Here is a 23,443-nt window from a genome sequence, read left to right as displayed (position 1 = left end):
ACAAGCTGACATTTACTGGATTATTACAGCGTGTGGTGTCGAAATAGCTTGTGAGAATGAGTTTGCTTTTCAAACCAGCTCTTGGAGCTGGTCGTGTGGCGATCAGGAGGAGTGTGGGGCGAACGATGTTATTCCACTCATACGCAAGGCCGTCCCCGTTCACTTTCCAGTTCCGGTTACTCAATAACTTCAATTTCACGTCCAAGAGATTTGCATCGATATTTCCCGGTATGATTGGTAAAGCGATTCGGGTGCCAGCGTACATTGGTGGTGGTATGGCTGCCGCAGGTAGTTATATAGGGTATCGGATGGAGAAAGCTGGTAGTTTTGCGCAGGAGAAATGGAGCGATTTACAGGATCTAACTGGGAATATACGAGACAAGTTCAGTGGGTTATTTGGGAACAACGGTGGAGAAAATGGTGGTGAAGGTGGAAATAATAATGATGGTGATACTGCTGCAGGTGCATCTTTACTTGCATCTTTGCAGAGTGATGAGGATACGACCAAGCACAGTGATGAGGATGACGAAGATGACGAAGATGACGAAGATAACGATGAGGACAACACACAGGATGAAATGTTGAATCTGACAAAACAGATGATTGAAATACGGTCTATTTTAAGCAAGATTGATTCAACCTCGGCTCACTTAACATTACCTTCGATCGTTGTTATCGGATCTCAGTCCTCGGGTAAATCGTCTGTGCTTGAATCGATTGTTGGAAAAGAATTTTTACCTAAAGGCTCCAATATGGTTACCAGAAGACCCATCGAGCTAACTCTAGTTAACACTCCAAGCTCTCACGAAGTTACAGCTGATTTTCCTAGTTTGAGAATGTACAATGTCAAGGATTTCAAAGAGGTCAAGAGGATTCTGATGGAACTAAACATGGCAGTCCCCTCGACCGAGGCTGTTTCAGAAGATCCAATTCAGCTTACTATCAAATCTTCACGTGTACCGGATCTTTCGCTGGTTGATTTACCTGGTTACATTCAAGTGGAGGCAGCGGATCAACCATTTGAACTAAAGAAGAAAATTCGCCAACTTTGTGAGAAATACCTATCTGAACCAAATATTATTCTAGCTATATCAGCCGCAGACGTCGATCTTGCTAACAGTGCAGCACTGAGAGCCGCGAAGGCTTCTGATCCACAAGGTTTGAGAACGATTGGTGTTATTACTAAATTAGATCTGGTTCCTCCTGAAGTTGCAAGAAAAATATTGACCAACAAAAAATACCCACTAAAAATGGGCTACGTTGGTGTTATTACCAAATCTCCGGGTTCATCAAAGACTCATATCGGTTTATTTGGTAACAGGCAAAAGGTCGAACAGAGTCAAATCGGCAATGCGATAGAACCTCAGCAACTAATTACTCGTCAGTTTGAAAAAAGCTACTTCAAGGATAACAAGGCTGAATTTGCGCATTGCGAAGTGTCAACAAAGAGATTAAGGGAAAAGCTGATCAAAATTCTAGAGATCTCTATGTCCAACGCCTTGGAACCTACTTCAATGCTTATTCAGCAGGAGTTAGACGACACTTCATACCTTTTCAAAGTGGAATTCAATGATCGTCAACTAACACCAAAGTCATATCTATTGAATAATGTGGATATTTTGAAATTAGGTATCAAAGAATTTCAGGAAAAATTCCACAGGAATGAACTAAAGTCTATCCTTAAGGCAGATTTAGACCAAAGAGTCCTAGATTTTCTGGCCACTAGGTATTGGAAGGATGAAAACCTCTTGGAGTTATCCTCAAGTATGAAGAACGATGACGAAATTATCTATTGGCACAAGAAACTGGAACTTGCATCGTCCAGTCTGACGAAAATCGGCGTCGGTAGGCAATCCACGATGTTAGTAACTAATGCTATCTTGAAAGAATTGGAAAATATCCTACAAGCCACTCAGCTGAAAAATCATGATCTCATCAAAGAGCTTGTAACAAACACCGCTGTGAACGTGCTGAATGCAAAATACTACGCTACCGCAGATCAAGTAGAGAATTGTATCAAGCCCTTCAAGTATGAGATTGATTTGGACAATAGAGACTGGAATATTGCCCGAGAGCATTCGATTTCGCTCCTAAGAGAGGAAGCCAGGCAATGTAATGATAGATTTCAATCGATCAAGAATGCTATTGGAGGAAGAAAACTGCAACAGGTGATGGGATACCTCCAGCAAGATCCTTCAAAGAAGGAAACGCTTGGTATGTCGAAAATCTTGCTCGAGCGTGGATCAGAAGCGTTGTTTTTGAGCAAGAGACTTCAAGTCTTGTCATTCAGACTAAAGTTTCTGAAGAACAAATGCCACTCGGTGACTGAGAAGGATCAATGCCCCGAGATTTTCCTGAACGCTGTTAGTGATAAACTGACTTCAACGGCTGTCTTATTCCTGAACGTCGAATTACTCAGCGATTTCTTTTATAATTTCCCAATTGAACTGGACAAGAAACTTAACGGATTGACCAACGAACAAGTGGAAATGTTCGCCAAAGAGGACCCCAAGATTGCACGACATATCGAGTTACAGAAACGTAAGGAACTTCTCGATCTTGCATTGGAAAAAATTGATTCCATCTTAGTCTTCAAGAAGAGCTACAAGAGCGTTTCCAAGAAAAGATAATAATTTATTCGAAGCTCGTCCAGCTTTCCAGCGTTACTATATCTATCTATAGTGTCCTATACATGTGAATACACCTGCATACTCTCTAGACGCATTTACGAAATGACTTGTAATGACAATATGGTACAGTTTGTTCCCTCCTTCAATGAACTTTAATCCCTCCTTTCCAATGGGTTATATCTTAGGAATTTCTCAATCAAATCAACGTGTGTTAGGATCATTCTTCTACAACAGTATCTTTTCAAACCTAATTTTGTCAATGCAGTACCTTCGTCCAACTCATCCTCTTGAAGCATATTCAGATAGCTTTCCCACTTGTCACCAACGACCTTACCACACGAAAAACATCTAACGGGAACAATCATCTCTTACAGCACTCACTAGCGGTCCTTCACTCACCGATCCAACCGATGAATCTGCATTTAATTGATGAGCTTAAAGAACATTTCACTATTTTTTTTCTACTGTCGCTCTCATCACACAGAACGGACCATCAGAGTGTGTCAGTAAATATTGATATTTTGAGTAGAAAATCGAGATATAAAGCACATTGAGAGGTATTTGTCTTGGTGGGATGGGGATCACTAAATGTTGGTGAATTTTTGCTAATTTTCGATGCTTGAACTAGTTGATCAACATGATCGTAGTCATACTTTCATTTTTTCGTTTAGAACTTTACAAAATTGACATGGTACCAATGCATGGTACTATGAGCCACTACTGCTGATCGTATCAGAACTATTGAAGAACTAATGATGCAGTTGTAGTCGATTTAACATCAAATCTTGCTCGTAGTGCACGATTTGGAAAATTTTTCGAATTTTCAACTAAGAAGCGATGAGATGAGCTGAAAAATTACAGCTTAAAGCTCATCGAACAACGACTAAGTCAGCATTTGCATCGATTGTGGGACCCCAAATGAATCAGGCAACAGTGTATCAGAAGTACAAGCTGTCTGTGGTCTCTGGTGGTAAACCAGTACTGCCTAGGAGCGCGAACAAGTCCAGTTGCAACAAAGGAATTGCCTGTCTAACTCATGACGAGCTCAATTATATCGTTCCTTTCAACAATCAGATCAAAGTATACTCGATTAAAACGAGACAATGTGTCAAGACTTTAAAATTTGCTAATAATCAGTGCTTGTCTGAGGTTTTTGTTTCGGATCAAGCTACAATTGCACAAATCTCTCTTGGAGATGTTACCAGTGAAAATTCAGCCCAGAGGCAAGAAGACAGAGAATTGACCGTCTTTACTAATGATGGCCGTATCATAATACTAAACTACAAGGGCAAGTTGGTTGATTCTCCAAAATTACTGCAAGTCAAGTTGGACCAGGGCGAAACTGTTTGCAAAGTATTTATTTCCGACGACAACACTTTAAAGCTCCTAACAAGTAAGGACTCCGTTGTGGAATACACTTACAGGATCTACGACTTGAAAATCCAAGATGAACCACAACTAAGTTTGGAGGAAACATTTGACAATGTAATCTTGTCCACATGGTCTTCCAACGACAGAATCTTGGCATTTTTACAAAAGAAAGACAACAAGAGAAACATCCAGCTTCATTCCATTTTCGATGACAGTTTGAGAAAGAACTTTCCTTTATCATCCGTATTTGCATCTCAAAATCAATCGTCATCATCATCGTCCACAAATTCCAAGTATGTTACAAGCATGGCCATCGATCGCATGGGTGAGCAACTGGCAATGGGGTTCGCGTCTGGTGTCATAAATGTTATCACTGTCTCAGACTTGCAAGGAAGACTACTGAAATGGCACATAGACTCTGTGTTATCTTTATGCTTTACAGAGGACGGTTCATACCTGCTTTCAGGTGGTTGGGAAAAGGTAATTAGTTTTTGGCAGCTATCCACTAATATGCAGCAATTTTTGCCCCGTCTTAATGGTGTTATTATAGATTGTCAATCTGTGGGCTACGACAAATATTACTCCTTGGCTTTGCAAATGACTGAAAATTCAACCAACTCTGACTTTCAATTACTTTTGCTCAACGCGGCTGATTTGACCTCGAAGCTAGTGGTCAATGGCCCATTGCCCGTCTTCGATAGTGCCGTAAAGAACACTATTCAACCAATATCTGCCGTGGCAACAAAGGCCTCTACAACAGTTACAACTATGAACCTCTCGAAGAAGAAGCAGAAGAAAAAGCACCTGAAAAGTAAAAGGCAGGATTACACTACTTGTGCAAGCATTCATCCTGTCACAAAACAACTATACTTTCCACACATGTCTGCCATACAAGTTTACGATTTTTACAAGAATGAACAATCGTCTTACCAATACTTAGCATCAGGTGTAAACAACTCTATGGGTAAGGTCAGATTTGAGCTGAATATCAAAGATCCAGTGATTCTAGATGTCAAATTTACCAGAGATGGTAAATGGATGGCCACTTACGAAGTAGAGTATCCCGCTGACGACCTACTATGTTCGAAGGATCTTGTGCACAATTTGAAGTTCTGGGATAAAGAAGAAAACGATTCACAGTGGAACCTGAGAACAAAAGTTGTCAATCCTCATGGTGTTGGCATCCCAATAACGAAAATCCTGGCCGCTCCTACTACGATAAATGGCTCACAAGGTTTTCTAACAGCAGATAACGAGGCTGGCCTAAAATACTGGTCTTACGAGGAGTATGAAAAGAATTGGTGCTTAACTAAGCTATCGCTACCAAATTTCAACCATTTCAGTAATTCTGTCTCTCTAGCATGGTCACAGGATGGTAGTTTAATCTTCCATGCTTTTGATGAAAAGTTGTTTATTCTAGATTTTGATACTTTCAGAATTTTTGAATCGAATAATACAACTAATGAATTCAATCTTGATTCCGAGGTTCAGGCGATCCAGCTAATCAACAACACCAATCTGATAGTTGCCACACGTACAACGTTGAACGTTTTCAATCTGCTAAAGGGCGGAATAACCAACAGCTTTGACCTTCACCCATATGTCAATGGTGTTTATAAGAATGGTCACCTGGATAGACTCATTAGCTGTGATGAAAAGACCGGAATAGTAGCATTAGTGATCAACCAAAAAGTTAAGGATGAAGATGGCACCCCATCTGCTGATTACAAGTCTCGTGTTGTCGTATTTGACAATGACCTTTCAAACAAATTGGGGTGTTTTACACACCCTGAATACATTTCCTGGATAGGCTGGAACCATGACACCGACTTTATCTTTCTAGATACCGAGTGTCGTCTAGGTGTTGTAGGCACTACTGTCAACACCGAAATGTCAGACGAAGTGAACAAAGAGGGCATACTGGATGATTTGCAAAACGGTACTAACGATTTCGCATCCCAATTGCAAAAGCTTTCGTCAACAAAATCTACCAATGGCCACGCCAAAGAAGACGAAGAAGAGGAAATTGCATTGGAATTCATCAATGGTGAAAAGAACCACAAACTGATAAACATGAACAGTTTCACCAGCATGCTCGATAATTTCCAAAATGTTCAAATGGACACACTTTTTGATCGTGTCATGAGGGTTATTACATAGGAGCACAAGATAAATCTGTAAAATTAGTAAATTACATTTCTAAACAGCCACACGGCAGAAGCTATATGTTGAAAGTCGATATTCTCATTGTTCTTTACTGCTCGTTAAATTGAAAAATCAACCGCGACTTACACCAGCGAAGGAAAAAGACTCAAAAATTAGGAAGTTATACAGCGTCATCTCACAATAAAATAGCCACTTATTTACTACGCTTGGGTGGCTGTTCCTGTTTGATACCTTACATCCAGTTGGTGACTCTGATAGACGTTATTCTGTTGAAACCCAAGAAAGTTTTCAGTGTCAATTGAGTTGAATAAAAAGTTAAAAGAACAAGATGACCGAGAGAATTATTAATTCGCTGCTGGATACCGACTTGTACAAGCTGACTATGCATGCTGCTGTATTTGCTAATTTTCCAGATTCTAATGTCATTTACAGATACACAAATAGATCTGCTCAATTACATTTTAATAGTACCGCTGTCGAGTGGTTGGAAGGCCAATTAAATCTACTGGGCGAACTCAGATTCTCGCCTGAGGAAATAGAATATTTGAAAAGGGAGATTCCTTACTTTCCTCAGTCATATCTTGACTATTTGAAAGATTTCAAGCTGGATCCAAAATCTCAGGTCGACTTCACAGCCAAGCGCATTGATGGGTCTTCTGATAAATTTGATTTGAGTATACTGGTTAAAGGTAAATGGACAGATACCATTCTATATGAGATTCCGATCCTTGCGTTAGTCTCTGAAGCCTACTTTAAGTTTGTCGATACTGATTGGAGTTACGATGGACAACTTGACCAAGCCAAAGCCAAAGCATTGAAATTATTCGAGAACGGGATCAAATTCAGTGAGTTTGGGACCAGACGTCGTAGATCTGCCAAAACTCAGGATCTAGTCATGCAGGGCTTGATCAACGCTGTACAAGAGAGACCCGAACAGTACAACAACTATCTTCTTGGGACTTCCAACGTGTTATTTGCCCAGAAGTACGGTGTCAAGCCCATCGGTACCGTGGCTCATGAATGGGTCATGGGTATAGCTGCCATCACGGACGACTACATAAATGCTAACAAGAATGCCATGGACCACTGGGTCAACACATTTGGTCCTAAACATGCTGGTTTGGCCTTAACAGACACTTTTGGTACAGATGATTTTTTGAAATCATTTAAACCACCTTACTCAGACTGCTACGTTGGTGTTAGACAGGATTCAGGAGACCCGATAGAATATACCAAAAAAATCGCAAACCACTACCACAATGTATTGAAACTACCCAAGTTCACCAAGATTGTTTGTTACTCTGATTCTCTCGACGTTGAGAAAGCCATTCAGTACGCTCATGTAGCGCACGACAACGGTCTTCTGGCGACTTTTGGAATCGGTACCAATTTCACCAATGATTTCCACAAGACGTCAAATTCATCCATCAAGAGTGAGCCTTTGAACATCGTCATCAAGCTACTAGAGGTGAACGATCATCATGCCATCAAAATCTCGGATAACTTGGGCAAGAACATGGGTGATCCAAAGACAGTTGGCAGGGTGAAAAAAGAGCTGGGATACGTCGAGCGCAGCTGGAGCGGAGACAACGAAGCTCACAGATGGGCTGCCTAGATGGCCTTATGCTATTCCTCTGGGCTAAGTGCTATAGATTTCAGGCAATACCCGGCCGTAAATCGTGAAAAGGCCTTCTGTCAAACTTAGCTAGTAAGGTTCTCTCTCATCACCATTCATGAAAGCAACGAATGCGCTGATCTGTATACTATTTGACGCGTTTATATTTTCTAATTTGTTTCTAATAGATTCGTTATTTTCAATCAGCTCATATCTGCAACACCAAGAGTTCTACTGCATTGCAGGCCTGTCGAAGAAAAAGTGATAAAGGTGCGGTTAATGTCGAATGTTGTTACTTTGAGCGAACTGAACCTTGTTGAAGCATTACAGCAGGCCAGTAATCCGCAACATGCTGGCTCTGAAGTGCAGAAAGCTGCCGAACAACAATTAAGAGAATGGCAACAACAACCGGGGTTTCACTTCTTACTCCAATCGATCTACCTGAACCTCTCAAACTCTTTGCAGATTAGATGGCTAGCTGTTATACAGTTCAAAAATGGTGTGGAAAAATACTGGAGATCTACAAGGATTAATGCGATTAACAAAGATGAGAAAATATCCATTCGTGGTCGACTTTTTGACCTTATTGATGAACAAAACAATCAGCTTAGTATTCAGAATGCTCAGGCTGCTGCGAAGATTGCAAGGTTGGATTTCCCTGTTGAATGGCCAAATTTATTTGAGCAATTGGAACAATTGTTGTCAAACGACCATATAGTGCGAAACACGGTCAAAGCCTACAACATACTGGTTCATGTCAATCAGATCATAAAGGTTTTAGGGGCTGCGAGAATTGGAAGATGCAGACCTGCTATGCAAAGCAAGATGCCTTTGATTTTTCCGCTCGTGGTACGCATTTATTATGAATCCTTTGAGAAATGGACTTCATCGCAGGGAGTCACTGGAGATAATCTATCCAATTTACAGGTGTCTTACATGTCTTTGAAAGTTTTGAGGCGAATAGTCACCGAAGGCTATGAACGCCCGCATAGAGATGAGTCCGTCTGCGAATTTATGAAGCTCATTGTTGCCCATTTTGATCTGCTGGTGTCACATCAGGAGAATTTCAAGGAAGTTGATATATATGAAAAATTCATTAGATGTTACGGGAAGTTATTTTACAACTTAATTACATCATCACCAGCAAACTTCATTTTACTTCCATGTTCAACCCAAATTCTGATCACATACACCAGTTTACTATTCGACAAGGCTCCGTTGGTCTATAACGAGAAATCCGATGAGTGTGGAGATTTTTGGGAGCAAACAGCGATTAGAGGATTTTTAATACTAAAAAGAGTGTTCAATTTCATTCATAAGAAGGGTGCGGTGATTTTAAAGGCTAGAAGTGACAAGGTAAGCATTGATGAATCAATTAAAAGAATATCAACGGAATTTCTCAATGAGCAGCTTGTCACTAAGCTTGTTGATATTTTGATGAAATGGTATTTGAAATTGCGTCCTTGTGATCTAGAGAACTGGTCCATGGATCCTGAAGAGTGGATAAATGAGCAAATGGCAACAAGCTACGAGTACCAAATTAGACCATGTGCAGAAAACTTTTTCCAAGATCTCATCAATACATTCCCCGAGTTACTTGTTCCCTACTTGTTAAACAAGATCGAAAATGAGGCCGCCAACCTATCGAATTCCTTAGAGGACTTCCTAACTAAGGATGCTATCTATGCGAGCTTTCAGCTGAGCGCTTCTGCGGTCAGTGAGATGGTTGATTTCGATAGACTGTTAGTGGAAGTGTTTCTACCGGAGGCTACGTCGAGCAATGCCTCTAAAGATCAATTGAACGTGATAAGACGAAGAACATGTCTGATTATAAACGAATGGTGCACTATCAAATGCTCTGATGAAAGTAAAAGATTATGCTACGAGTTTTTCACAAATCTTCTGATGACCGAAGAGGATAAAGTTGTACTTTTGACTTGTGTTAAGTCGCTGAGGACCATGATCGATGACTGGAACTTCAACAAGGATACCTTCCAACCTTTCTTGGTGAACATCGTCGTCATCCTATTGAGGAAACTTTTACCGTCAGTATCGTTGACCGAGACAAGGCTTTACATCCTAAATACATTGAGCGACATCATCATCCAGACAAAACCATTAATAAGTGAAAATCTACTGATGGAAGTTCTCCAGCTTGTCCCCAAACTTTGGGAGGTTTCTACTAACAATTCTTCTGAGTCCATCTTATCAAATGCATTAATCAGATTGTTACGGCATCTTGTTACATCCTTGGGTGTGCAGTCTCACCTGACATGGTCCATTGCTATACCAGTTGTCGCTGAAGCATGCAATCCATCCTCATCACATTATCAACTTCTGAATGAAGATGGATATGAATTATGGGGTGTCCTCTTACAAAATTATTCCAGCCAAGGTCCAAAGCTTGACCCCGAATTTTATCAGCTGCTACCATTCTTGGAACATGGCGTTGAGACTCACACAGAAATATTGCCAACTTTGCTCGAGATTATGAAGAGTTATGCCCTAATCCTTAACAACGAGGAATTTTTCTCCAGTCCAACATTTTCACAGATCTTTTCTCTAATATCATTATACCTTTTGAAGTTGAGAGACGACTCTTTCCATTTGATCTTGGAGATATGGGAAATTTTGGTTCTTTCCAATGAAGCTAATAACGAAGACGTTTTACTGCAAAGCTTCTTTTCCAACAATGTATTGAAAGCCATCTTTGATAGTATTTTTAAGGAGGCCTCATTGTCTAGCTATCAACGTATTCAGGTGATCCAAATCGTAGCAAGAATCGCATATGTGAACCCGCAAGATTTGATGAGTTTTCTATCGTCATATCACCAATCTACACCCACTAGCATGGAAATTCAATCCCTACCAGCTGCTGATAGGCTATGCATCTCCCGTGACATCTCTTTCGATGAGGCTGTCAATAAGTTCATCTCGATCTGGTTATCCGACTTCAAAGACCTTTTCGATCCGAAAATCAAAAAAGTACACATTTTAGGTCTCTCTAGTTTGTTAAGGACTGGATTGGTATCGGTTTTGTCCAATTTCCAAGCTATTGCTTCGCAGTGGATAGATATGTTAGAAGAAATTAATGAATCAAACGACGGTGATTGTGAGAAATATCATTTAAATGACTTGGTTACACCACAGTCTATTGATTTTCATCCTCTAACTGCGGAACAATACCGGTATCACGACTTATGCAAGAGTAACGACCCCGTTCACAACATAAGCTTGAAGGAGTTCATTAGTCGGATCTTACAATTTCTGGAAAACAATCTCGGTTCACAGCATCAAGAATTTTTGAAGAATGTTGATCCAAAGCTCATAGAAAACATTAAACTCTTTCTATCCATCAATCCCCAGCGTGCATAATTTTTGACTTGCAGTATTGTGCTGAAGTTAGTGTAAAATGAACATACATTATTACATACATTTTTAATGCTGAAATAATACTTCTCGATTTTTATTTAATTGTGTACGACCTGTTATGCATGCTTAACGTGTCCCCGACACTTCCCTTTTAACCATTTGACCCTTCTTTTGCATTGCAAAATACTGTAAAATCGACTCATAACAAGTGATATATTGAGTCAGATTTTGTACCATAGATATTCTTTGTTTTCTTAATTCGTTGATTGTAATGAAGATGAGATCCTGTGACATGTTCCAAACGTCTATGCTATTTGATGTGTTCGTCGGCTCGTTCAGAACGTTTAGTAAGAAATCCAAAGTGATAAATACTCCCGTCCTACCGCAACCCGCTGAACAGTGCACCAACAAAGGTGGGTGCGTTATAGAAGCATTTGTCTTTTTGAAGTTTTCCGGCCAAACGTCTCCTGCGTACGACATGGCATCCTTTTCTTTACCTGACCGTAGGTCGGAAAGGATGACTGAAGGTTTGTTTAATAACATGTTCTTGATCGTGTAGAGGCTTAATATGTCCTTCATAACGATTCCACAAGAATCTAACCAATTAGTGTATTGCAATTGATAAACGACCAATTTCTTTGATTCGTTGTTTTCATCTCCACTTCTATAGAAAGAGAATATCCGTAATAAGCATCCTTTGACATTGCAGCAGTCCTCAAATGTCTCCGTTATATCTATCTTGTACTTTTGTCCTGATCGATCGTTATTCCAATAAATATCCCATTTTCGCAAAAATAACTCATCGTTTGAGTTCAATGAAATGATGACTTTGACCTTGTTAGAAGATATTACTTTCCAAAAATCATCTATAGTGGAAGGTAAAGGCGCTTGTGTGGCAATGTAGTTGAAATCAGAGTTAACTTGCGGTAAATTGAGGTAGTTGGCGTTGAAATAATCATTGAAATTTTCAACAGCACCTGGTGTTTTTCGAGCTTCATTAGATCTTGGCGCTGATGCTTCAACGAAATTTTGGTTGAAATACGATGAATTCGAGTTTCTTCTCTTTTTCGACAAACCATTTTCCGATGGAGTTTTCACCAGCCCCACACCAGTTGGACCACTTGCCAAGGGAGAGTATGAACCACTAGTAGGTCCATGAAGTGGCGAAGGCTGTAGTTTGACTCTGGAATGTTCGTAAGGTAGAATATTGGAATATCTGTTCTTTGCAAAAGATTGAATACCTTGCGACATTTCATAGTTATCCATTGGAGTCAAAAGTGGCTCAGTATCTGTCTCTTGATAGGAGGAGGAGGATGAAGAAGAAAGTGGAGTACTAGTTGGTGTATCAGCTGAGTTAGTCTTCAATAAAGAAGTCGCAAGTGATGGTGGTTGTGATTTTGGAATTGAAAGTTTTAATTTCGTCTCTGATAAACATGGTGAAGATGATCTCGTTTTAGGCTTCGTCATTTTTCCTTGCCTCTTGAACTCTCTTTGTAAGTTTGATAACGAATATATTTTATGATATGATTTTGAATCCTGTAGCTTTAAATTTTCTTGATTCTTGTTGTTAATGGTCAATCCTCGTTCCAATCTTTTCAATTCCAAATCTTCTAAGTATTCGAAGTTGTGTAACAACTTTTGTAATATTTTATCACTTTCATCTCTCTTGGAGAACGGCTTCAGCCAATTTGGTAAGACCGGATCATTTTCTTCGAGTTCCTCAGGTATGTGAAATTTAAAAAATCTCTTCAATGAGTTTGGAGAATAATGAACCGTGTCCTTTTTGATGGACTGAATAAACATCTTGTCACTGGATTTTGGTAAGATTTTAATCGTCAAATTTAGTTTCTTTTGTTTTGTTTCGACTCCCGGTGTAGATGTCGCGCTATCGACATTGATACCAGCAGAAGTCTCACCATTCTGTGAGTCTTTTACTTCGGATGCAGTCCCGTTTCCAACACCTTTATCGATATTTTCTAGAATAAACAACCTAATATTCTTTTTACCCACTTTTTCATGCAAAAAATCCCTGAATTTTTTGATCAGCCAATAGGTAGATATTAGACACCGGTCCATTTTACTAGACCCATCATAAAAGAGGAATGTGTCGCAATCATCAATTAAACTCATCAATTTCAGTCTTTTAGAGTCATCGATAACAGTTTGTAACAGTTTTTCAAAGTGGTACTTAGGTCTTTTCAATAAAGTACTTGGCAAAGATAAGTGTATCCTGTAAATATCTTTATTCGAGGGACCCGCATTCTCACTACCGCCTGTCCTGCTACGAGAAGGCGCAGTAGACGATGAAATCAAGCAACCGCTAGTAGTCAAATCAAACACTAGAAGAGTATTCTTATCTGTACTCGCCGGTCCATTGGATCGAACCATTACATCATTTATATGGCAACAATCCTGTAACTCATCGATATAATGCTCTTTTGAAGAAATCAAATTAACGCATTCTCTTCCGGAAAGAAGTGCTCCATGCCCCGCATGTTGACTGTTCTTATTATTCATGGCTATACCATGCGGCAAAGTGAGCACCGCAGATCTCGAGTAAATATTCATCATATCTTCAGAACCACAACCATTTGTAATCTCACCGCTCTTTTGAGTAGATGTTGTCGATGTTGAGCTAGACATTGCGCCAGTATCTGAATTTCCGCTGGTGACAACCATACAATTACCACAAACCTGTTCCTCTCTATAAGATAATAACCAATAACCAATTAGTGCACCTTCACGAGCTCACACCTGGGAGCATCAGATGAATAACGATCAATCGGCCTGTAGAGCAGATTTGATTCACTCGAGGGTTCTTTTCTCTTCAAAATTACCGTTGTTCCAGTTCCCACTAGTAAATGATACAATATCAACGACACTTCAGTGGCAGGCACAGCTTCAGGGTCACCTATTCTCTAAGCGTTTTCTATTCGCCAGGCTTGCGGTCTTTTCACTTTTGCCGTTCAACCTTCGCAGCAAACGGGGCGCGTCAAGGTTCTAGAATCAAAGACTTGACAGGTCTTCAACTTACTAAAATAGCACTTTTGTGGTTTCACGTGAAACAGCCGTTAACATTCTTGAACATTCTTATAACGAAGGATGGACGTTATCGAGCACCAGAGTGGTTAAAGGTAGCCGCAATGTTTGATTTGCGGCTCGCAATTCGGATTTAGCTTGAAAGATCGATTTAGAGTTGACATCAAATTGACATCACGACCGGCAAAGGGAAAAGCTGCCCAGCTTATCACATAGAATTCAGGACTGTCGAGCATTAAGCTCAGCCTTTCAGTTATTTTATTTGAGTTTGCTTTTCCGATGTTTCCGCTTCAAAGGCATTTGGAATCCTTAACCACTCTTTAACACTCCTACGTCAGGTTGTAGATGAATTTCCCATAACACTAACGTTACTAATTCACTCACCCATTCCCATCGTCTGGCAAACGAAAGAATTTAATCTCTTGCTTCTCCGGACCGGAGATTTAGCGATTTTTGAGCTCAATTTATCGCTGTATTACCCGATAAGTAGCCGATGAGGAGCCAGATGCCTACGTAAATGATTGACGAAAGTAATTGACTATCGAATTGAACAGAATCGATCTGAACTCCCTCTTGACATCTCATGTATTTGCCTCGGCGGCTAAATTGTTTCATAACAAAAACCGTGGAAAAATGTCAGAACAAACTCATCCGCCCATTGAACCACCGGGAAGAGTTGATTCAAACCTCTTTAAGACCTCAAAGTAACCTCTAGAATGTTAAACATCTCTTTCTTCGATGCTAGAGTTGTTCTTAAAGGAAAGGAACTCAGCGGGTAACTTGACGCGTTCTTGAAAAGCGCGAAAACACAAAAGCTAACTAATAGTACAATGCTATTGACAATGAAGACAAAGGATTAGCGATGGTAGCTGATCTCAACTTGACCAAGGAGTTCTTTGATAGGCAGGAGACCGATGACACCTTACAGAGGATCAGAGAGCAGTACTTAGCCTCTAAGAAGAATTTACAGGTTCTGATGATGAAGCAAAATGAGGAAGCATCTAATAGCCCACGAAACTCAGAAAGAATACGAAATGACTCGCCAGTAAATCATTATGAATCCATGATACCTTCTGGCGGACCTGTTTTAGGAGGACCTTCAACAGATAATGTTATTTTAATGAATGAAGTACGATCGTTGAAAAGAATGGCACTTGAACAACAGTCGCAGATAAGTAAATTGACGAACGACCTGATTATACAAAAAAATACGACATCCGAACTACAGAACAAGGTGTTGGGATTACAGTCCCACGTTGATTTTTTGGAAAACGATCTTTTCAATTATTGTGATCGTCTTTCGTCGCATTCGGTGACCACACCATCAACGGCAACTCATATGAGTGGTGCTAGAAGTTTCACACCCCATCCTTATTCCCCAACAATCGAAGACAATACTACTAGATTGATTCATATATCGAAGCCCAAATAGTAATCAACTTTTGATAAATTTCAATTTGAATTCATATGGTTTAGGAATATCGCCCTTCAGGTAGACGAAGCTTTGGATATTACCGCGTGGCAAGTTGGTGGCCCCCCATTCGCTACTTCCGGAATAACCAAGGTAGCCTCCTTTTTCGGCATTGTAATCGAACTGTCCAGCATTACCGACGTGCTTGTTACAAGTCAACAATCCATCTTCAGAGACTCCACAGTAACCCGTACGAGATTTTAAGTGGTAACCTCCAAAAGGAGCCTTGAGCAAAAGGAAATTTGCTGGAGTTCCCTTGATCATCCAGCGACCATTCTTGATGAGGAAACCTTCATATCCGCTCAATCTGATGATTCCTCTCAATTGACGACCATTGTGGCCTCCGCCACCATTCCCAGATGGTATGTAGCCCTTGGGATAGAATTTAATGCCCTTGTCGGGACACCGGGATAGACCAGTTCGTAAAGTATCAATTGGTTTAAATTCTTCACCGAGCAATGAACCCTGCAAAACATGATAGTACCACACTTCATTCAAAGCCTGGTGTCTATCACAGGCAAAATAGACATTATGATCTTTGAAGCCTTTGTTAAGAGCTGCTTGAATTTCGTCTCTGGTATACGTTTTCTTCAGGCTGGGCTCAATTCCTTCCTCTTTAAGAACTTTAAATGAGTCTAACTTCTTGTGTACGTTATAAGCCACTCTGAAATAATCATAGACCGACTGCTTTTTAAGATCAGTAGCATTTTCAATCACGCTGTCATCATTCCAGCGGGAGTAACAACTGGGTCTGATTGTTTTGATACATGTCCCATGCTTGTTATACTCGTGAATCCACAATGACTCATCATTCCCATTGTTGCTCTTCCACAGGCGGTTCAATTCAGCCAGTAAATCTTTCCCACTAATTTCTAGATTGACCTTATCATTATTAAATTGATCAGAGTTCAGCAAGTAATACACGTCATCTATAGCCAATGAATCATCGCAGAACTGTTCAAATCCACCACGACAATTGTCAGGCCACAACCCATGGATAGTAAATGAATCTAACGGTCCCAATTGCTTCTCCAACTCGTCATCATCAAGACCGGAACGTGAGGGCACGTAATCCCAAAATTGGGTTTGCAAAAATATACCACCTGGGTACTCAAAACAGCACGAATCTTGTATGTCAGTGTGATTCTGACAGCTCAATGGTAAATCGATAGGGCAATGTGGAGCAAACGGTTTATCACCGCCTTTAAGGTTCCAAAATTGTGCTGGTGACTGAAGGAACGGTAGGAAATTTTTGATATACATGGTCAATACCAGTAACCACGCAATTGACCTATTACTTATAGTTTAGTTTGAATAATTACTTCTTGATGAACCTTTTCACTTTTTATCTTGAGGAGCCCCCCTAAAAATTATCTTATCAGCGATAAGAAATGCCATTGAAAAAAGAGCCTAACCATGAAATTCTCGACTTCAATTGATTCTCGAAGAATAATTAAAAGGTCTTGACAATCAAGGCGGGCTTTGTTTCTTCTTCAACTTTCTCTTTGCGTAGTCCAGAACCTGCGAATTACCTTCCTTCGAAACGAAGAATATCCTCTTCCTATCATCTTTCCATAGCAAGACTCCAATATCCTGAGCGTAGGTGCTTAGTAGTATATATTCTTGATGGCTGTCGATATCTGAATATAATGAACCGTCGTAGCTTATAATTCTGTCGAGCTCGAGCTGCCATAGTTTTATTTGGTCTACGACAGTAGGAGGAAGAATTTGTAGCGTATCTTTGCAATTGGCATCAAGCTCGAGTTTTTTCTCGAGTTTTTCTTCAGCCAGCCGTCTCATTTGTGGATGCGCATGAGTTTGTAGATAGGCGATTATTTGGTCAGCGGTGATACCGTTTATTAGAGCTCTTCTGATAGATTCTCTTGTGATTTGTCCAGTAACCATGTTGGTAAATCTAGATTTCAGATGTACAAACAGACTTAAAATAGCGATCTGTAGTGGGGAATTGGAATAAGAGTAGAGTTTGAAATTGGTCTCAACTATGAGAGCGCCATCCTGGATAGGCTGACCGTTGATGCCAACTTCATCGTCATCGCTATCTGCATCAGCATTTGAGCTCGCTGCTTTGTTCGAAGCCTCGTCCTTATTCTGCTTTAAGACACTGTCCATCGCGCCAGAGGCACCTCTTATGCTCTTGGCGTCTGATGTTAACATGGTGGCTAATCTAGTTGGATAGAACACTTTTGAATTAGAGTTTTTCTGGAAGACTAAACCATAGTCTCTCATATCTTTTGACATTAGTTTTTGAGTATCACTTAAACCGTCCATGCTGTATGGTTTACCAAATTCAAGGGCACCTAACATAAAGATGAAGTTGAGTACTTCGACGGGATCCATTTGTAAGGTTTCTGTCATCTTCAAATACTGTAAGAGTAAGGCCCATATCTGGGAGTTAACTTCCTGTAGTAAAAATTGAAAACCTTCGTTTGTTATCTTAAACTCACCAGTAGTGCTAACCTCTTCCATCAGCTTACTGTGCTTTAAGAGGTTTAGGACATTCCCCGATGGAGTACTCGCGAGAGAAGTACCAACCATGAAATGCAATATTGTTTCCCATTTATCAGCAGAATATGCATCTAACATTTCTGTATTAACCACATCATTAGGTTCATCTACAACAATCCCAAATGAGTTGTTAACTTCACCACCAGTAAGCGCATTCCTGAAACTCTCTCGGAAAGTTTGATTTAAATTGATCATCATAGGACCATTGGTCCTGACCGGAATCAGTAAATGAAGCGATTTCATGGACTTGATTGCATCCTGGAATTGATTCTTTCCACTAGCTTTTACCCATCTATCCAAATCTCGTAGGGATATTTCATTCTCATTGAACACCATAGACATGATAAAGAATTTGGCCATTTGTGGCAGCAACCTGTAAATGGCCAAACATGTAGCTGGCGACTGATAGAGTCTGCTCTGAATTTGCTGAGGGAGCTCTTCGAGATATTGATTCACTGAACTTTTCAGTAGGTTACTATTACTCATCTTTCGAAATCCCTGAAATTTTGTCAAGTCGTAGAAATAGATCCTTGAGAAGACTCAAAAGCACCACAAATGCTACCAACTGGATTAGAAAGAAGCTCTTATTGAGCGTAATTGAGCTGACTGGTACTTGATTCTGCCTTCAGATCCATTTACCATCATTTGTAACGTTACCGCTATTAACAAAAATTTTCAAATTAAGCGATGAGCTACCTGTAAATCGATGAACTTGGAGATCAAAGCAGTCTGTTCCGACCTATCTGGAGTTTTCTGGTACCAATTAAGATTCTGGTGATCTTGCCTCAAGTTATTTGGAGCCATGGCTGCGAAAAAAGTGCAGAAACAGACACATTTAAAGAAGGATGAAACCTTTGAAGAGCTGTTGAAACCTGTATACAAGGGTAAGAAGCTTACGGATGAAATCAGTACCGCAGAGGATAAATGGAATTTGCTACCGGCTTTCTTGAAGGTCAAGGGTTTAGTGAAGCAGCATCTGGACTCTTTCAATTACTTTGTTGATGTGGATCTGAGAAAGATCATAAAAGCTAATCAACTTATTCTTAGTGATGTCGATCCAGAATTTTACCTCAAGTATGTTGACATCAGAGTGGGCCAAAGGTCCAATGGCTCCAAGGACTATTTAACACCTCCACACGAGTGCAGATTAAGAGATATGACGTATTCGGCACCAATCTATGTTGATATAGAGTATACCAGGGGAAGGAATATTATCATGCATAAGGATGTGGAAATTGGTCGGATGCCAGTCATGTTGAGATCAAACAAATGTATTCTGCACGAGTCCGATGAGGCAATGATGGCAAAGCTTAACGAGTGTCCATTGGATCCTGGTGGATACTTTATTGTCAATGGTACAGAAAAGGTCATCTTGGTCCAGGAACAATTGTCGAAGAATCGTATTATCGTTGAAGCCGATGAGAAAAAGGCTATTGTTCAGGCATCTGTTACATCTTCCACTCACGAAAGAAAGTCAAAGACATATGTGGTAACTAAGAATGAAAAGATTTACTTAAAGCACAACTCTATCGCCGAAGACATTCCAATTGTGGTCGTGCTCAAAGCCTGCGGTATTGTATCTGATCTTGAAGTCATGCAATTGGTCTGCGGTAATGATAGCAGCTACCAAGATATTTTTGCCATTAATTTAGAAGAAGCAGCAAAGTTGAACCTTTATACGCAACAGCAGGCGCTCGAATACATTGGTTCCAAAGTCAAGACAGTCAGAAGGCAGAAACTTTCAGTGCTGCAAGAAGGTATCGAGGCCATCGCGACGACAGTAATTGCGCACTTGACGGTCGAGGCTTTAGATTTCAGAGAAAAGGCTTTGTACATAGCGATAATGACCAGGAGAGTTGTTATGGCTATCTATAACCCTAAGATGGTCGATGACAGAGATTATGTGGGTAATAAGCGTCTGGAATTGGCCGGTCAATTAATTTCATTGTTATTTGAAGATTTATTCAAGAAATTTAACAGTGATTTCAAAGCTAGTATAGACAAAGTCCTGAAAAAGCCTAACAGAGCCATGGAATATGATGCTCTGTTATCTATCAATGTTCATTCGAACAACATTACGAGTGGGCTAAACAGAGCTATTTCAACCGGTAATTGGTCCTTGAAGAGATTCAAGATGGAAAGAGCTGGTGTTACGCATGTCCTGTCAAGATTGTCATACATTTCGGCATTAGGTATGATGACAAGAATATCCTCGCAGTTTGAGAAGTCCAGAAAAGTTTCCGGTCCAAGAGCTCTTCAACCCTCACAGTTTGGTATGTTATGTACTGCCGATACTCCGGAAGGTGAGGCGTGCGGTCTGGTTAAGAACTTGGCATTGATGACACACATTACTACCGACGACGAAGAAGAGCCTATTAAGAAATTATGTTACCTCCTTGGGGTTGAAGATATAAGTTTGCTTGACAGTGCATCTTTACACTTAAATTACGGTGTTCACTTGAATGGTACTTTAATCGGTACGACGAAATATCCAACCAAGTTCATCACGCATTTCAGAAATTTGAGGAGATCGAGCAAAGTTTCGGCTTTTATTTCAATTTACGCCAACTCTCATCAAAAAGCTGTCCATATCGCTACCGATGGGGGTAGAATCTGTAGGCCCCTGATTATTGTGTCTGATGGGCAATCGAGGGTCAAGGCTGATCATCTAAAGAAACTTTTAGACGGTGAATTGGTTTTTGATGACTTTTTGAAGCTAGGTTTGGTTGAGTACTTGGATGTTAATGAGGAAAATGATTCCTTTATTGCGCTATACGAAAAGGACATTGATCAGAATATTACACACATGGAAATTGAACCCTTTACCGTTCTGGGGGCCGTTGCCGGATTAATTCCATACCCACATCATAACCAATCTCCTCGTAACACTTATCAATGTGCGATGGGTAAGCAAGCCATCGGTGCTATAGCATACAATCAATTCAAAAGGATCGACACGTTGCTCTACTTGATGATTTACCCCCAGCAACCAATGGTTAAGACAAAAACAATCGAACTTATTGACTATGATAAATTACCTGCTGGTCAGAACGCTACGGTTGCGGTCATGTCTTATTCGGGGTATGATATTGAAGATGCTCTTGTTCTAAACAAATCTTCCATCGATAGAGGTTTTGGAAGATGTGAAACTCGTAGAAAGAATACCACAGTTCTGAAGAGATACCCTAACCATACGCAAGATATCATTGGCGGTATGCGTGTTGATGAAAACGGGGAACCAATATGGCAGCATAAATGTTTAGGTCCCGATGGGTTGGGTGAAGTTGGTATGAAACTGGACAGCGGGCAAATTTATATCAACAAGTCGATTCCAACCAATTCAGGTGACGGCGTTCTAACTAACACTCAGTCGCAGTACAAGGAGACGCCCGTCATTTATAGGGCGCCTGAGCCATCTCACATCGACCAGGTGATGATGTCCGTATCTGACAATGATCAAGCACTCATTAAAGTGCTGTTAAGACAAAATAGAAGGCCCGAACTCGGTGATAAATTCTCTTCTAGGCACGGGCAGAAGGGTGTGTGTGGTATCATCGTCAAGCAAGAGGATATGCCATTTAATGATCAAGGTATCTGTCCCGATATTATTATGAATCCCCATGGTTTCCCCTCTCGTATGACTGTCGGTAAAATGATAGAACTAATATCTGGTAAAGCTGGTGTCCTCAATGGTACCTTGGAATACGGTACCTGTTTCGGCGGTTCCAAACTTGAAGATATGACGAAGATATTGGTAGATAATGGGTTCAATTATTCAGGTAAGGATATGCTGTACTCTGGTATAACAGGTGAGTGCTTACAAGCTTACATCTTTTTTGGTCCAATCTACTATCAAAAGTTGAAGCACATGGTGTTGGACAAAATGCACGCAAGAGCTAGGGGTCCAAGAGCAGTCCTTACACGTCAGCCCACTGAAGGTAGATCCAGAGATGGTGGTCTTAGACTGGGTGAAATGGAAAGAGATTGTGTTATTGCATACGGTGCTTCACAGTTGTTACTAGAGAGACTAATGATCAGTTCAGACGCATTTGAAGTTGATGTTTGCAACAAATGTGGTCTAATGGGTTATAGCGGCTGGTGTACAACTTGTAGAAGTGCAGAAAACATCAATAAGATGACTATCCCATACGCTGCTAAGCTTTTGTTTCAAGAGTTATTGTCTATGAATATCGCTCCAAGACTGAGACTAGAGGATATTTTCCAGCAGTAGCCAATTCAACTGACAAACCCATATTCAGCATTATAAAGTGGGAAAGTAAATACAACATCATAAATTTAAGCATAAAAAAGGTAGACGTTCAATTGAATAACGATTAAGCTATTCCGGAAATATAAGCATGTAATCCATCTTTATCCTCCTGGATAATTCTTGCATAGTCATCTCCTGACCTGCGCTTTCCTTCATTTTAGCCTCTAGCTTGGCTATTTCCTTGTCCTTCCGATTCTGAACTTCTCGGAGCTGCTCATTCATCTGATCTCTATATTCTTGTTGCATTTCCTCCGGCAAAGCCAGAAACTCTTCAGACTCAAAAACTTGTTCCATATCGTCTTGCAAATTATCATTTATTTGATAATCCAATTTCCTTCTTTCTGCTTCAAGCTCCTTTTTTAACAGCTCTTCGTAGCCTCCTAACTTGGTGATCTTGAGCATTGCAGAATTCAGCATAAATGACATTCCCGCTTGTGCAACTCCTCTCCATTTCTCTATCAATTCCAGAACACGGCTCTCCTTTTCTCCAGCTTTAATTATTTTGATAGCCTGTGCTAGGTTATCTATGTGTTTCTTGTACAAGTTTTTCTGTTTCGACAGCTCATTGTATAGAAGCCTTGTTTGCGTGTTTAACTTATGATCCTCCAGAGTTTCCCTGCTCTTCTGAACTAAATGCTTCCCCGCTGTCTTGTACTTACTGACAGACTCTACTGGTGTCTTGGTTGGGCTGCAGATCTCCATAGAGTTCTTACCCTTTTGATCACTCACAGGTGAACTGTTTATGATAGTAGTATCGTCCATTAGCCGCCGAAATAGAATTATCCTGTAAACAGTTTTCAAAGTCTCAAGCTAATTGCCAGCAATAGCTGCAGTCTTTGTTCAATTAATTTGCGATAGAAAGGCCTTATAAAAGGTTTCTCTCTACTGTACAATAATATTCTTTGTTGTATATGTAAGTTGAATATGAGCGCGATCTCAAAATTTGTTGCAACTTGATAGTTTAAATATACAAATATAGGCAA

The 23,443-nt window shown here is 40.3% G+C and overlaps 11 protein-coding genes across 11 annotated transcripts; 6 read left to right on the top strand and 5 right to left on the bottom strand.

Moving 5' to 3' along the window:
- Window positions 1–56: 56 nt before the first annotated feature.
- Window positions 57–2,630, top strand: MGM1 (dynamin-related GTPase MGM1; the record flags this gene model as incomplete). The annotated part of the gene is made up of 1 exon (XM_003679069.1): window positions 57–2,630. The coding sequence occupies one exon, from the start codon at window positions 57–59 to the stop codon at window positions 2,628–2,630; it is 2,574 nt and encodes an 857-aa protein (XP_003679117.1).
- A 152-nt stretch (window positions 2,631–2,782) lies between these two features.
- RPB10 (DNA-directed RNA polymerase core subunit RPB10) lies at window positions 2,783–2,995 on the bottom strand (the record flags this gene model as incomplete). The annotated part of the gene is made up of 1 exon (XM_003679068.1): window positions 2,783–2,995. One exon carries the CDS (start codon window positions 2,993–2,995, stop codon window positions 2,783–2,785), a length of 213 nt encoding a protein of 70 aa, XP_003679116.1.
- A 553-nt stretch (window positions 2,996–3,548) lies between these two features.
- On the top strand, window positions 3,549–6,161 carry NAN1 (Nan1p; the record flags this gene model as incomplete). The annotated part of the gene is made up of 1 exon (XM_003679067.1): window positions 3,549–6,161. The coding sequence occupies one exon, from the start codon at window positions 3,549–3,551 to the stop codon at window positions 6,159–6,161; it is 2,613 nt and encodes an 870-aa protein (XP_003679115.1).
- Window positions 6,162–6,495: 334 nt separating this feature from the next.
- NPT1 (nicotinate phosphoribosyltransferase) lies at window positions 6,496–7,782 on the top strand (the record flags this gene model as incomplete). The annotated part of the gene is made up of 1 exon (XM_003679066.1): window positions 6,496–7,782. The coding sequence occupies one exon, from the start codon at window positions 6,496–6,498 to the stop codon at window positions 7,780–7,782; it is 1,287 nt and encodes a 428-aa protein (XP_003679114.1).
- A 279-nt stretch (window positions 7,783–8,061) lies between these two features.
- Window positions 8,062–11,157, top strand: KAP120 (karyopherin KAP120; the record flags this gene model as incomplete). Its single annotated transcript, XM_003679065.1, has 1 exon — window positions 8,062–11,157. The coding sequence occupies one exon, from the start codon at window positions 8,062–8,064 to the stop codon at window positions 11,155–11,157; it is 3,096 nt and encodes a 1,031-aa protein (XP_003679113.1).
- Window positions 11,158–11,280: 123 nt separating this feature from the next.
- PTP2 (tyrosine protein phosphatase PTP2) lies at window positions 11,281–13,833 on the bottom strand (the record flags this gene model as incomplete). The annotated part of the gene is made up of 1 exon (XM_003679064.1): window positions 11,281–13,833. The coding sequence occupies one exon, from the start codon at window positions 13,831–13,833 to the stop codon at window positions 11,281–11,283; it is 2,553 nt and encodes an 850-aa protein (XP_003679112.1).
- Window positions 13,834–15,055: 1,222 nt separating this feature from the next.
- On the top strand, window positions 15,056–15,625 carry TDEL0A05680 (uncharacterized protein; the record flags this gene model as incomplete). The annotated part of the gene is made up of 1 exon (XM_003679063.1): window positions 15,056–15,625. The coding sequence occupies one exon, from the start codon at window positions 15,056–15,058 to the stop codon at window positions 15,623–15,625; it is 570 nt and encodes a 189-aa protein (XP_003679111.1).
- Window positions 15,626–15,628: 3 nt separating this feature from the next.
- RNY1 (ribonuclease T2) lies at window positions 15,629–16,927 on the bottom strand (the record flags this gene model as incomplete). The annotated part of the gene is made up of 1 exon (XM_003679062.1): window positions 15,629–16,927. One exon carries the CDS (start codon window positions 16,925–16,927, stop codon window positions 15,629–15,631), a length of 1,299 nt encoding a protein of 432 aa, XP_003679110.1.
- A 207-nt stretch (window positions 16,928–17,134) lies between these two features.
- TFB2 (TFIIH/NER complex subunit TFB2) lies at window positions 17,135–18,676 on the bottom strand (the record flags this gene model as incomplete). Its single annotated transcript, XM_003679061.1, has 1 exon — window positions 17,135–18,676. The coding sequence occupies one exon, from the start codon at window positions 18,674–18,676 to the stop codon at window positions 17,135–17,137; it is 1,542 nt and encodes a 513-aa protein (XP_003679109.1).
- A 316-nt stretch (window positions 18,677–18,992) lies between these two features.
- On the top strand, window positions 18,993–22,421 carry RET1 (DNA-directed RNA polymerase III core subunit RET1; the record flags this gene model as incomplete). Its single annotated transcript, XM_003679060.1, has 1 exon — window positions 18,993–22,421. One exon carries the CDS (start codon window positions 18,993–18,995, stop codon window positions 22,419–22,421), a length of 3,429 nt encoding a protein of 1,142 aa, XP_003679108.1.
- A 108-nt stretch (window positions 22,422–22,529) lies between these two features.
- Window positions 22,530–23,222, bottom strand: MEI5 (Mei5p; the record flags this gene model as incomplete). The annotated part of the gene is made up of 1 exon (XM_003679059.1): window positions 22,530–23,222. One exon carries the CDS (start codon window positions 23,220–23,222, stop codon window positions 22,530–22,532), a length of 693 nt encoding a protein of 230 aa, XP_003679107.1.
- Between the last annotated feature and the right edge of the window lie 221 nt (window positions 23,223–23,443).

This window comes from Torulaspora delbrueckii, chromosome 1 (assembly GCF_000243375.1).
Source record: "Torulaspora delbrueckii CBS 1146 chromosome 1, complete genome".
NCBI classification, from domain to species: domain Eukaryota; kingdom Fungi; phylum Ascomycota; class Saccharomycetes; order Saccharomycetales; family Saccharomycetaceae; genus Torulaspora; species Torulaspora delbrueckii.
This window is presented reverse-complemented; position numbering and strand designations above follow the sequence as displayed.